At 38.7% G+C, this 15,296-nt stretch overlaps 1 protein-coding gene across 1 annotated transcript in view; it reads right to left on the bottom strand.

The window, feature by feature from the left end:
• The window catches only part of LOC136885130 (transcription factor E2F5), a 39,794-nt gene extending 24,498 nt beyond the window's left edge, over nucleotides 1-15,296 (bottom strand). Inside the window, exons 1-4 of the mRNA XM_067157597.2 lie at nucleotides 15,171-15,296; nucleotides 14,520-14,629; nucleotides 7,263-7,374; nucleotides 530-691 (exon numbers count right to left, since the gene is read on the bottom strand). Of these exons, the coding sequence (XP_067013698.1) occupies nucleotides 530-691; nucleotides 7,263-7,374; nucleotides 14,520-14,629; nucleotides 15,171-15,278 (492 nt within the window). The 5' untranslated portion in view covers nucleotides 15,279-15,296. The remainder of the gene's footprint in view (nucleotides 1-529; nucleotides 692-7,262; nucleotides 7,375-14,519; nucleotides 14,630-15,170) is intronic.

Genomic DNA, 15,296 nt, shown 5'->3' with positions numbered 1-15,296 from the left:
GTTGCTTTATTTTCTCCACAAACGAAAACAGTGAATGCTGCCTACTACTGCAAAATTCTGAATGCTTCAAAAGCTGCCTATCGCAACAACGTACATTGCAACCAATCCAACAAGCCATTCTTCATAAAAATGCAAGGCCCCCTCCTGCTGCTATTTATTCAGTAGGCACCACTACAACAGCCCCCTTACAACCCAAATTAATAATTAACCTGTGATCATTATTTGTTTAGACCATTCAAAGAAGCATTAGGACAGTAGAGGAGTTTGTACATAACTGGCTGTATATACATTCCCGTTCTTTCTTTCAAGGTTTATAACTGCCAATTCTATGGGGACGATGTCATTAGTAATAAACCAGGGTTGCCAACGATGGAGAATTAAGAGAGAAAAAATAAGAAAACGGACATTTCACACTCCTAACTTGAGGTAACTTCCTTCTCCAGCACTAGCAAACTGCGCAGAGACTGCTCCCACACCAAGGAGGTTAAGATTACTGTAATATCTTGAGGCAACACAAAGTAATACAAACCTGATCTGTGACAAGAGGTACCGCAAGCTCAGTGCCACCTGGGGCTTGAATGGCCAGCATTGTGTCGCCCTGGAAACACCTACAGATATCCTCGTGCGTGACATACGCAAGATGACAATTCTCCACATCATCCGTGATATTTTTAATGCTCTGTTGGACCCACTGAAACACAGAAATATGACCATGAATCTCTGTACAGTAGAACCCTGGCCCTGGTATTTGAAGCTAATTGGGCTGATGCTGCCTAAAATTACACAAAAACACCTCATACTGGCACAAAAAACAGAGCAAATCATAAAAGAGTGCAAAAAAAGTCTGCTTTTATTAGAAATTTGACCATATCAAATATTTGGCAGGTCCCCTTTGGTTATAATTCATGCACCAGTCTTCAAAATTATACATTTAGGTACAATAACATTTATCTTATTTTCAACGATATGGGTGTCTGCTGGCTCAAAATTAACAACGTACGTTGAGCACCAAACAAAAATGTTGTAATATTGCTACTGAAACACTAGAGAGTAAAATAAAGTTTCGGCCCAGAGAGCAAAATATCCAAATTTTTGTTTGGCGCTCAATGTGTTAATAAAGTACAAACCTGTGTTAGATATGGGCTAACATTGCCAAGTTTAAAAGAAACTTGAATTTAAATTTTATACTGAGCCACTGGCTTCATTTTACTCTTCTGCATTTGTCCTATGCTCTCAGTCTTAGCACCATCTTGATCTTTTCCCTGTGTTTATCCACTTTTATTCTCAGCCTACCCTCCCCACAAGACTGATTTGTTACGAAGGCCTCCCTCCATAAGTGTTGTAGCCTGCCATCCTAAATCAAGCTGAGAAGCAGAAACGAGAAGAGATGGACGTAGAAGAACTGAGATTGATTAGGAGAAAATGTATCTAAAGGTGTAGAGAGTGCCGTCGTCCTTTTACCTTTGTGCTCGTCTCCTTTTTCTATTTCTCCCTTTTCCCACACTAACCTGTCCATGTACAGTCATATATAGATAGACAGGAGGAACAAGAAAAGGAATACAAAATAGGATGAACATGAAGGATGATCTGTGTGTGAAGAGGGAACAACAGAAAGAGGAGGCAAGAACAAACACAAAAACACAATATTCTTTGTTATCACTGATGCTTTCACGGCCAGTACTTTTGGGCTTATGCAGCATCAAGAAAACAAGATGAAACTATGTTTCGCAGAGAACTTTGCTCCGCGTCTTCAGAAGAAAATCTCGACGGTTCCAAAGGAAGTCTTCTACTATAATGTGGGTTTAAATTTAGGGTTGTTCGAAATGTAGTGGTATGCTCGTTCGTCACCAGGTGGCTCGCTGTATGCTGGCACAGCGCTCCAAGCGGGAGCTGACGACAACATTAAACCGCAAATGAGATGTTCTGTCACACCGTACGTGCTTGAGAAGTATCAGAGAGGACATCAGACAAATCAGGGACGAATGTGGTAGAAGAAATAGAAACTAATAAAAGTAACGAAAGACAAAGGATAGAATAGAACAGAGCTGAATAATGGAAAGAAAGTATGTGAAGAAAACCAGCAGATGATGATGATGATGTGAGACGGTGTGAGAGGGGGGGGCAAGCAAACCCACATCATGCTTTACATCGCACCAACACACAGATCTCTTATGGCGACGATGGGATAGGAAAAACATAGGAGTGGGAAGAAGCAGTCATGGCCTTAATTAAGGTACAGCGCCAGCATTTGACTGGTGTGAAAAATGGAAAACCACCGGAAACCGTCTTCAGGGCTGCCGACAGTGGGTTCGAACCCACTATTTCTCAAATGCAAGCACACAGCTGTGCACCCCTAACCGCACGGTCAACTCACTCAGTATGAAAACACAAAAGGAGTAAGATAATCTCCACATCTTCATAAACTGCCGTCAAATAGATAGGCTCTCTCCTCATCAATCTCAGTTCTACACCCATCTCCTCTCAGCCGCAACCGACGAGTTCACCTATACTTCCCAGCTTCATCAGGAGGGCGGGCATCAACACTCATTGAGGGGCCATCTTGACAGATCTTCAGTGTTGATGCGGGAAGTGTAGGACAACAAGAAAGCTGGGTAAGTACAGGAAAAGGGAAGAAAAGATAGGTACAGGTGGTAAAAAATTAGGAGCACAAGACAAACACAAATGGAGAAAAGGATCCCAATGGCCTATCAATCAGTGTTGATGCCTGCTCTCATGATAAAGCTGGGAAGCAGAAATGAGCTCAATGGGGGTTGAGAAGATGGTGGTGGTGGTTTTAAAAGGAAGTATAACTAGGCACCCATACTCTAATACTAATCAGAGTAAAAAAATGAAAGGGGTCCAACACTTAACGCCTACAAATACCTTGGAGAATGGATAACATCGAACATTAGTGAGGATCTAGCCATGAAAGCCAGATTATCAAACTAAAGAGAAATTTCAACCTCCGTAAGAACATTTACAAGTGCAAATTCCTTTCCCTTCGCCTCAAACTTCCGACACTACGAAACTGTAGTAACACCCTCGGTACTGTATGCCTCAGAACGCTTCAACATGGTCAAAAAGGGACAACTCAGGAATTTGGAACTGAAAAATCAAGAGATTCTGAGAAAAATCATGGGTCCCATTAAAGAGGGAGGTGAATACAGAATCAGGCACAACAACAAGCTTTACCAACATTTAGAGAGCACAACATCAGACAAGAAAAAGAGGAGGCTTATCTTCAATGGTCACATAGAATGGACAACAAGAGACTGATCTCAAGAATCTTGAACACCATTTCTAGAGGGAATGGGACAAATGCTAAATGGATTAAACTTGTTTGAAACTGATCCCAAGGATATATCCAACAGGGATAAATTTAGAATGCTGATCAGAACATCCGACACACTCCAGTCACCTACAGCTAAAACATTGCATCCTGGAGTTGGAGTGTGGACTCAGGAAAGGAAAGCAACCCAGAGTGCAAAGATGAAAGAGTACAGGGCTAAGAAGAAAGCTCACCAGAGTTAGGAACCATGTGGTCCAACGGGCCTCAACGAAACAAGAAGGTGTCGTCCAAAGAAAGACAAGGGCCACAAAGGGCGCGAAAGACTAGAACCCGTGACCTAATATCGGAGACTGAAATGTACAAGAGTTGACCAAGGGAGGTTGGATGGGATAGATGAAAGTGAGGAGCCTGGCACAAGTAGGTTGAGAAGAGATAGATAAAACTGGAATTGATGAGGAGAGAGTCCATCTATTTGATCAGAGTGTGCACAAAGTCTGTATACCCCTAGTCATTATTTAATTATTTCTGTTGTCAGATACCCATTCTTATCGACTTCGATTGATGACAGTAGTTGGTGCCAAAATATTGAAAGAATGGCTGAAACATGCGGTTATACGATTGAGGAATGTTTGCTGGGCGCTGTGTGGATTCACGAGCATAAAATTAGTGGCAAATCAGTTTAAAAACTTGTGGGACAATCTCGTTGCAGGGTTTGTAAAAGCAGCACCAGTAAAGACGACTTTGTTACCATGGGAAAAGAAAGCCTTTTTAACAGGCAGTGTTCGCAACGCGCCGAGAAGTGGAAGACCATCCACCAGACTTCAACTTTGTGCTGACGTGGAAAAATCTATCAAACAATCTCCGGTCAAATCCATACGGAAACGTGCATCAGAGTTGGGGATACCGGAATTAACCACGAGGAAACACACCAAAGTGGATCTGAAAATGAGATGTTGGCCTCCATCGAGTATCAAAGAATTATTAGATGATAATTTGGAGGGACATGTTGATGCTTGCAGTCGGATGCTGCAACAATTCCAAGCAATGGCTCAGAAGGCAGAAGTCTTCTTCACTGACGAACGTGCGATTTATCGCAGCTCCCGTAGTTGCAATATTTACTTTTAGGGAAAATAAAATCCACATTTTAAATTTTCTTACCAGAAACCGAACAAAACCCACCTCACGGCATGATCTGGGCTGGAATGACACAAACCCATCTGTTTGGCCTATATCTTTTGATCATTCTGCCTACCTCCAGGTGATTAATGCCTGGCTCATCCCATAGCTGCAAAATGCAGGAATCTTCGATGTTGTTTGGTTTCAACATGATGGGTCGCGACCCACTCGGTAGTGGCTGTTTGACAATGTCTGAACTCAGTCTTTGGGAATCGCCAGATCGGTCGAGGATCCGACAATGATCAAGCTCTTCTTCCATGGCCACCAAGGAGCCCTGATCTAAGATTACCCAATAACGCATTCTAGGGTTACAGCAAGGAACAGGTGAAGAAGCAGCGGTATTTTGGAACTGATGATCTGAAAAATGCGGTGTGTGAAGCTTTCCAGACAGTGACCCCAAGGATGTTGCTTAATATGAGCATCAGAACATGGCAGCGTATTCGGTTGTGCTGACTATGGAGGGACACATACGGACATTTTAGATCCCTAAGATGTAAGTAGAAATAAATGAGTATATGTACTTTTATATCACGTCAGTTTGAGTTTAATTTTTTGTAAGGTTATACAGACTTTATGCCGCACTCTGCAGTGTTTTCCCTAGGACCTTTTTAATGGGTGGATTGCCCTGCCATTTTTACAGACCACCCAGCTAATAAAACCTATTTAATTTTATTTTATGACATACTTCCTGTCATGCAGAGGCTGCCTTGCGACAAAGTATACTTTTACATTTATTTTTAGAAGAGAAATAGATATACTGTACTTGAGAAATGTTGAAGGTAACATAATTGTAACAGTGATTTATTAGAATTATCAGTGAGCACCTTAAGGCTATGATGGCAATCTCCCGTAACGTAACTGGCAGAGACATCTGTTTCTAGAAGTTAGTGGCAAAAACGGGAATCGTTCCCCTTGCTCCAATCATCAGACCTACTAATGTAGATTTCCTCTATCTGGTATTTCTCCCTGTAGTAAGGAATTGTTGGCAAGTAAATATTCCTCTTCTAGAGGTTAACATTTGAGGGCTACAACTTATGGCTTTCAAAGCGAATTGTGGGGATGATGTAACCTCTCTTCTTATTCTTGAAAGCAATGATGTCGATCCTTTTGTGGCTTCCGTTGTCCGCTAAGCCATGAACCTCTTCAAATACCTGGAAACCATGGTCTTTCAGCGTTGTCGCAATTAACGAGTGGATGTTACGATCACGTGTATTCCTTAAAAGTTCACCATGAGGACAAGATCCCAGAACATGCGCAAGAGTTTCAATCCCCTTGAGGCAGCGCCTACAAAGTCTGAGATCTTCCTGGTACCGATCTAACTGCTGAAATGTTTGCTGTCATCTTAATTGCTTCACGCCATTGACTACATAAGCCTTGATGGTCTCGAATCCAGGAGTTGGCAGGAGTATATTCATTGTACAAACATACAATGTATGCTGCAAGTTACACCACTCACTGAATGCCCTTTCTCTCAGTACTCTTCTCACTTTCCTGGCATCAGTTATTTCTAGGTGTGGATGTGGCAAACCGTCACATGGCGGGACATTGAGGGATTGTAGCGAGAGTTATTTCTTCTTTCAGATTTCTCGTAGCACGGATGTATTCGTCACCTGAGCTTAATAGGACCTTACAAATGTTGTGCTGAAGATGAGCTTCTCAAGTGGCGCAGAAGAGTCCCAACCCCTTATATTTTTTCTCGGTGTAGACCATTCCATTAGGAATGTCTGCAGGTATTTGAAGAATTTCCTTAAGAGCACTTCGTATTAGTATGTCTGTATCGGCAAGGAACTTTTTCGGAATCTTCTCTGGCTTGATTGTTTGGAATGGGTATATGAGAGATGGGCACATAACTGTTTATTACTTTAAATTTCTGGTCAGCCTGTAATAGTGGAGAAGAAACCAATTTCTCCAATTTATTCTGTAATTAAAGCTCCTGTGTAGGTTGAAAAAATTATTTCATTTGAAAAGTTAATCCCAGATAGATTGTTTCCTCACGTTGCAAACTCGATATATCATAGCCCTTAAATTCAGCTAGTTACATAATATTGATACATATTAAATCACTGGGTGCTCCAAATTAAAGTGTATACACTGTAAAACTGTTTATTTAAATAAATCTTCATAATGTCAGCATAACTGTATCGATTACATCAGAGCTTAAATGTTCAGCTTGATTATTACGTGATGTTATGCGCAAGCGGTGTCTTGATTAGTGTGGAATCACATGCGAGTAATCTATTCCGCATGTCGTCACAAGCCCCTATGGCAATCCACAGCAACAGAGTGGTAAGTCCCGTTGTTACACAATTATGAACAAGCAGTAAACACTAGAAGTTATGTCTTGTTCGTGACATTAACACTGAAATTTACCTGTCTAATGTTATTGTTAATGACCTGAGGGGAAGAAATATTATCGTATTCATTTTTTACGTAGTATTCCCTGCCCGGTTACTCATTCCTGCCACCCAGCTGACAAAAATTTCTGGGGAGAACACTGCCCTGTAGATGGCAGTGTATTAAGATGCAGAGATTGTCCTTGTCCTTATGTGTTTTCAGGTTTGTCCTTCTCTCCTCTTTCTGTTGCTCATTCAACACACTGGTCTGCCTTTATGTTCATCCTATTGTGTGTTCCTTTTCTTGTTCCTAATATCTATATATATATATATATGACTTAATTGGCACATCTTTGTACCTTTCCGATACTGACCTGTCATTTTGTATGCGTTTGTATTCAACTACATATCTTTCAATACACAAAATCTTCAAAGAAATAAGTACAGAAGAATACAGAACAAACCTGTTTATGTGTATCCAGCTTTTGTTCATGTTCCTCCAAATTTGAAATTTCATTCTTGAGCACTGATAAGCGATCAGCCATCTCCTGTGTGTTGCATCCTGGACCTGCGCCCCTGAAATTTAAAAAAAAAGTTGACTTTAAGGGGGTGTAGTTCGTGGAAACAACTTTTGTAATACGGAACAGAGCAACAAGATTATAAACCTCTTAAAACACATTGAAACAAAAGTTAAAAATAAATTTCGAATTAAACAAGAAAAACATGATGTTATGCATCACTCAACCCAACACCTAAATTAGATTGAGATTTATTTACTTATATTTAGCACTGGCAAAGTTAGGTCTCTTGGCCCTCTCTTACACTTAACCACGTAAATTACAGAAAATACATATATATAAGAAATGTACTATTTCAGCCAGCATTAATTTGTAAGCACTCGAGGTTAGTTTCACCTCATTTTGATATGCAATTAAACACCTAAAACGCACATAATACACCTTGAATGTACGAAACATTCCTTAATTAGTTTACTACAGAACGCTGCACAATGTGTTTACACGAGCCATCAATTAAAGAAATATGATAACTTGAACTGACCATAATGGCATAACTATCACAACCAAGTAGTAATTGCCGCAGGTAACTGCTCCTCCATCTACGATCTACACGAGCGCACAAGACGTACCAACCTAATGAACGTAACCACTTGGCGATTGCCTTCAACCCCTAACACCAATACTTGCATGTTTATTGACAGCAAAAGTGATCATATGATTACAATTGTAATTAAAAATTTCACAATGTTTATTCGCCATGGTTATGCATTTTTTTTCTACAGGGTCTTTCATAAAGAATGAACTGATTTCATCAATCTATATCTCCCCCAACAGTCAGTAGTACAAGATTAAACCTAAGACACAAGTGTTTGACTGATGTTCAAGTTTAATAATAATGCAATTTGTTTTACGTCCCACTAACTACTCTTTTACAGTTTTCGGAGACGCCAAAGTGGCGGAATTTAGTCCCGCAGGAGTCCTTTTACGTGCCAATAAATCTACCAACACGAGGCTGACATTTGAGCACCTTCAAATACCAGCGGACTGAGCCAGGATCGAACCTGCCAAGTTGGGGTCAGAAGGCCAGCGCCTTAACCGTCTGAGCCACTCAGCCCGGCATGTTCAAGTTTAGTCTTACGAGTGTTCAATATGACCACCACCAGCAGCATGGACCACATCAAGGCGAAAGGACAATTCCTCCCCAACGCGTTGGGGCATCACGATCCACTGAGTTTATCACGTGTTATCCGCTCTTGCAGGCCATCCAGCGTAGTGGGTAGTGGCGGAACATAAACTTTATCCTTGGCGTATCCCCACAGGAAGAAGTCGCAAGGAGTGACGTCTGGGGATCTGGGAGCCCATGCGAGTAGAGCACGATGAGACAAGTCCACTGCTATGTAGGTTGAATGGAGTCGAGGGGAGGGGAGGAAGACACGGAGCACTCTACTGACTACTGACAGAAATGTGAGGCCACACCCTTTGTAACAATATACGACTCGTTCCACTGTGTGGCTTGAGTACGGCACAAGAAGCCTTTGAAATCGGTTCATTCTTTATGAAAGACCCTGCATAATCTATTACAAGCCATGCTAATATGTATATTTAGATCGACACAAGCTCATAACGACCGCAGATGTTGCGCACCCTTCCTTCCACAAGGAACAGTTGGCGGCCCTTGCTTACGTCACATTCTCACAGGTGTACCACGTTTGCTATCTAGAAGTACAGGGAGTGGTGTGAAGTCATACTTATCTCACAATCATTTTTCTTGTTCGTGGTGAAATGTTATATAATATTAAATTAGTCGGGCATGCGCAATAGCGAAAATTCGGACTTAGTTTCTGATATGAATACCCTGTCTCTCTCTAACACCCTGTGACGTCACCACTCCTCCGTCACCAAGTAAACACGGTCGCCATATATTTTATTGCAGCCAATGGCCAAAAGATATTTACATTAATAACACAACATTAAACATCTTTGCAGAAGGTTGTTATCGATTCGTGCCGACAAGTACAAATCATGGCATGATAACGTTCACATCTCTTACCACAACGTTCACATAGGCAGTCTGTGTCTGGTTGATGGAATTTCTTAGTTTTACACAATGCTTATTGAAGGTAAAAGGTTTCCACCTATACAACACACTTTTTTTCCTGAAGGAAATATTGATTTTTTTTTTTTTTTTTAATATTTGTTAGTCGGAAAATGTCAAGGGTTAAACGTGAATGCTGCTTAGGTTTTTACTTTAGTTGCTTCTTTTTGTAACTTAGTCCTAGGCCAGTGTTTGAACTTGTAAATTATGTGTTCTATAAAACATTTGTTATAACCATTGTGGGATGCAATCTTACGTATAGTGTTTTCTTTCTTTCTTTCTTGAGTTCTGTGTTAGACATGGGTACATTAAATGCTCTATGTATTAGACTATTATAGGTAGCTCTTTTATGACTAGGAGGATGTATAGAATCTTGTTTGATTGTTGTAGCTGTGTGTGTTGGTTTCCTGTAGATTTTATATTTAAAAGAAAATGGGAGTCTGGTGATGGTTAAGTGTAGAAAATTTAGGGTCTTGTTACTTTCGGATTCTATTGTGAATTTGATCAGTATCAATGTTATTAAGGTGTGTTAGGGTGGAGGGTGCATCAGTGATACGTTGGTCCATGATTATAAAAGTATCATCCATGAATCTAGACCATAAGGCTATATTATTGAATGTCTTGTTTTTTTTCAATTTTTGTGTGTTCCAAAAAATCTATGTATATATCAGCCAGGATGCCTGATGCCAGTGAACCCATAGGCATATATATTATTTATATATTACTTCGTTGAAAGTAAAATAATAATTATTGGTTATAAGCTTCAGAATTGGCATAAAATTGTCTATTTCAAGTTGGCTAAGCCGGCTATGAGTTTGCAAGTTTTTTAAGATGATTGGTATGACTTTTTCTGGTTTAATGTTAGCATACATATTAGTGATATCGAATGAGTGCATTGTATGATATGGTTGTAATTTGAAATTATCCAGTTGTTTAATTAATTCTAAAGTATTTTTTAATCGATTTACTGGCTTGAAAACTGAAATGCATACTCCAAAATTGCTGTATAAATTGCGGTTTTATACAGAGGGCTTGGTCTGAAATTTATTATAGAGCGTATAGGAACTCTGTTTTTATGTATTTTTGGCTGTGCTTTTACAGTCGGTAGGCCAGGGTTCATATTAATCAATTTGTTTTTTTCGCTATCAGTAAACAAGTACGTTGTATTTTTAAGAATTTGTTTAAGATGTTTTGAATAGACTGGGTTGGGTCTTTGTCTATAATTGTGAAAGTTTTATCTGTGAAAAAATTTTGTGTTTAGCTATGTAATCTGTTTGATCTAATATAACGGTAGCGTTACCTTTATCTGCTTTGGTAATAATAATGTTTGAATTTCTGATTTTATTTTTGAGTTGACGAATCTTTTTTCTGACTTCGAGCTGCGATGTATTTATAATATTAGTTGGTGTACTGAAGATGTTTTTAATTCTTTTTCTGGCCTCGTACCTGACTTCATTTCTAGTGTCTGTAGGCATTTTACTGATAGCTGCCTGTCTCAATTATTAGTTTTTTAGCCATATTTGCGATATTACAATTGGGCCAATTATCTTTAGGTCCTTTGGAAAGAATTTCTATTTCTTCTTGGTCAAAACTGGTTTTTTGATAGATTCACGAATGGCTGGAGAAATTGGGCTAGGTTTTGAGTTTATGTTGTATGGGGTTGCATTTCTAGATGGCCTGTTTTCCGAGTTGAATTTGTTGAGAAGAGCCTGGAATTTTCTATCTAATGTGTTCTGTTTCTGGAAAAGTATCTTAGTTAATGTGTTCTGCACTGTATTTTGGAAAATATTCCACTGTGCATTTGACAACAACTTGGTAATTTCGAGATGAGTTTCATACAAACAGTTGTTCAGAAAGGAATTTTTCTTATGTAAAAATTTTAATTCATTTTGGAGCCAAAGTTTATTAGTTTTTTCTTGCACTTTTCTTTGGTGTGTTAAAATGTGCCTTCTGTTTTTTTTTAATTTTGGAGTCAATTTATATGTAATGCATTTTTTGATAAAGTTAAAATCCTTGCTCAATTTCCCTATTTAATACGTAAGCTCTTATAAAGATAGGCTTTACTTTTTGCCTGGTGGGCAGACTTATTTAATATTAAGAATTTCATTATGGTCCGTATTGAATTGAGATTCACAATGCTTATTGAAGGTAAAAGGTTCCACATATTCAATACAATGTCAGTGTATTGAATAGGTGGAAACCTTTTGCCTTCAATATGTATGTTTAGTCCTCAGCCCAAAGGCTGGTTGGATCCTCAACAGCTCCGCCATCAGCTGTCATAGATGGCCTACGCATCACTGAAGAGGCATTGTAAATTTCGATTCAATACAGACCATAATGAAATTCTTAATATTAAATAGTTTTACACAACTTATAATAAATTCAGTGTATTGCAAAGAGTGTAATCAAGTGTCTGAGCTCATATTCTCCACCTTGCCAGTCTTTGTAAATCATTGCGTCCGTCGAGTAAAAGTGGGCAGACTTTGCTCTTAATTTTTCTATGGACTGTTGATATGTTGGTGTAGTTGGTTGCAATAGGTGATGCTCTGTTCTATATGTCTGTCAAAAGTGCAAACAAACTTGGTGACAATAAGTGGAAAGATATTGCATTTACTTCTTATTGGCCATTGGCTGCAATAAAATTCTTATTGTATGTCAGATAATACGACAAAAACCTAGTATTTTTGCAGCTCTACTCCTTTGTTGTACCCTAATGAACATATCTAATAGCATATGATGGCGCCTACAAGTGAACTGGAGATAGTCGGCTTGTGTACCGTAAAGTCAAAGCAATATTAATGTTTATTTAATTCCACCTATTCAATACATAAAATAGGTGGAATTAAATAAGACTAATATTTCTTTGACTTTAATGTACAATTCAAAACAGACCAAAATATGAGAATTATAACATGTATTTGATTATTGTGTACCGTAACCGGAATCTATATCCATATCACAATCTACAGGGAATCTAGCCTTTTGCAAGTTCGGATCAATGGAATGTCTTGTAAGTAGACATACTTGTTAATTTTCATGGTAAATTTATTTCATAGCAATGATGTATTTTTGTTCCCATATCTTTTTTTTTGCTAGTTGCTTTACATCGCACCGACACAGATAGGTCTTATGGCGACGATGGGACAGGAAAAGGGCTAGGAGAGGGAAGGAAGTGGCCGTGGCCTTAAGGTACAGCCCCAGCATTTGCCTGGTGTGAAAATAGGAAACCAAGGAAAACCATTTTCAGGGCTGCCGACAGTGGGGTTCGAACCTACTATCTCCCGAATACTGGATACTGGCCGCACTTAAGCGACTGCAGCTATTGAGCTCGGTGTTACCATATCTCAAATATGTTCTCATGTCAATATCCGTCAATTTTCATAAATGTTCATATTGACGTACAGAGCAGGCAGTAAGACGTGGGCTTCATGGAGTGAAACAAATTTTTTATGTCAACTTTATTCTTTCGATGGAAATAGTTTAGTGATATCATACTGCGTCGCAAGCACATTTGGTACTTCTAGGATTAAGAAAAAAAAACTGGTGGGAATTAGTTTAAGAAACTAGGATTTTGAAAACAAAATGTCACACCATAATGGTGTGAAATCCAAATTACAATTGGACTAATTTTTTTCCCCAACTTTGTAGCGTTTTCTAAGTAGGAAAGAATTTCACTTAGGCCCGGTTTCATCAACACATGTTAGTACGGTACTTAACAAGGTGTTAAATCATTTTAACATACAATTTAAGAAAATTTGCATTTCATCAATAACTATTAACGTTAACATATTTTAAACTGCATATTAAAGTTACCATCAGCCATTTCCCATGTTAACATCAGCATTTAGCAACCTATTCCAAAATGTCTGCTGTGAAACTCCCTTTAGATGCGGAATTGCCCTAGTTAGATCTTTTACACAATAATCCTGATCGAAGAAGAGTTCAGCGACGTAATGACTTTGAAACTTGGACGGATGCAGAATTTCTTCATAGATACAGGTTATCGAAAATAGCCGTTGCTAAGGTTGTTGACGAAATTCAAGTGAGGTTGGAATATCCTACGAAGAGAAACTTACTTCTTTCTCCCATGTTGCAGGTATTGATAACATCACGATTTTTTGCTACTGGTTCTTTTCACATAATGGTCGGAGGCAATGCTGGAATTTTTAGTAGAGTTGTTTGTCGAGTGTCTGCAGCAATAGCATCCATGTGAAGGAGGCATGCAACATTCCCTTCAGTAGAAGAGTGTCAGCAAATTATCTGTGACTTCTCTGAAATAAGCCTTTTCCTGGTGTTCTAGGTGCAATAGGTTGCACACATATCAGAATAAGCTGGAGGAGATAGGGCAGAAATATATTGTAATCGGAAGGGATATTTCTCTGTTAATGTTCAGGTGATTAGTGAGCCCAACCTCTAAATCAGGGATATAGTTGCTAGGTGGTCTGGTTCTGTACACGACAGTACAATATTTAATAATGCCCACATCAGAGCACAGTATGAAGTGGGGACAATTAACAAAGTGATTTTGTTAGGTGATAGTGGATACCCTCTAAGAAAGTATCTGTTAACCCCACTGAAACCCTCGCGGACTTTCTCCCACGCCTTGTCCTTTTCTTTTATCGTCAAGCCATCTGTGCGCTTGCTATCAATTTACATATATTTACTAATTCAATTAACAACTCTTTTTCAAAGGAGGAAATATTAGAACTAAGACTCCGTTTCACTTCACACACCATATTTAACAGTTGTACTCGAACAAAAGCGCATCGAACCACGCTGTAAAATAACTACTGCCTCCTTGATTCGTACCAGTACGCAATGTTGGGAGAGTTAACAGTCGATTAGTTAACATTTCAGAAGAAAAGTTTGATGGAGTGCAAGAAACCTAACAAGATGTTAAATTTTTAACTCCATATTAACTAACTACTTGTTAGTATATATTTAACATATTATGTTGATGAAACCAGGCCTTAATTGTTTTCTTCAGTTGTTTAGTTTCAACACAAGAAAATCCTATTTTATAAGTTTAAATTGACATAATTATAGTAAGTGTTGATTAATATGTCACATTTGCGACATGACATAAAAAATAAAGTTTAACTACTTACTTCCATTGGATGCTATTTTTACTCTTCTTTTCAATAAGTCCAATGCCTTCCAAGACATTTGTTATGTCATATATTCTCCTTTTCTGTCGTACAGCTAATATATCCGCAGCCTGAAATCAGAAATTTAAAATAATTTTGAATTACACATGACAGGAAGTAGGCAATGCCTCATATCCGTTACACAGATACAAAAAATTCATAAAAAACTAAAAGCACGTTGTCCCTTTAAAAATGGCTGTAATGATACAAAGCATGGTTAACATTTGAAATTTTAAAAAAGGGCGGTTAATTTGTTAACACGCTAGGATAATGTACTTCTAGCTCCCTTCAGTTCCCAGGAAGTACCAAAACAGCTTTGTTTATAAGAAAAAACCCATAATACAGAACAGCAATAGCGAGAAATACACTGATTCGAGCTCGTAAGTGAAGGTTGGAAAATAATTACTATATACAGTATATTGTACACAGAAGCTAAGAATGCCCAGTTATAACATGAAATATCTGAAAAACAAACTATTCAAAGAACACCCGAGTAAGGAACCATACCAAGAATACGATTTAATCATAACAAGAGCCCAATTTCATGTTTGGGTGTGCAAATAATCTATGAGTGCAGTCTACTACAAAATTATTACGAAATAATGTACATACCACTTTCAAGTCCAACACACCATCTCTAGCTTTCTGCAACAAGGTGACAAACCGGGTTGTCAACAAGCCCAAGGACTTCTCAAATCTACTTTGTTGATTGTCAGCCATTTTCCGACCGTTGTCAAT

Source organism: Anabrus simplex, chromosome 13 (genome assembly GCF_040414725.1).
Source record: "Anabrus simplex isolate iqAnaSimp1 chromosome 13, ASM4041472v1, whole genome shotgun sequence".
In the NCBI taxonomy this organism is placed as follows: Eukaryota; Metazoa; Arthropoda; class Insecta; order Orthoptera; family Tettigoniidae; genus Anabrus; species Anabrus simplex.
This window is presented reverse-complemented; position numbering and strand designations above follow the sequence as displayed.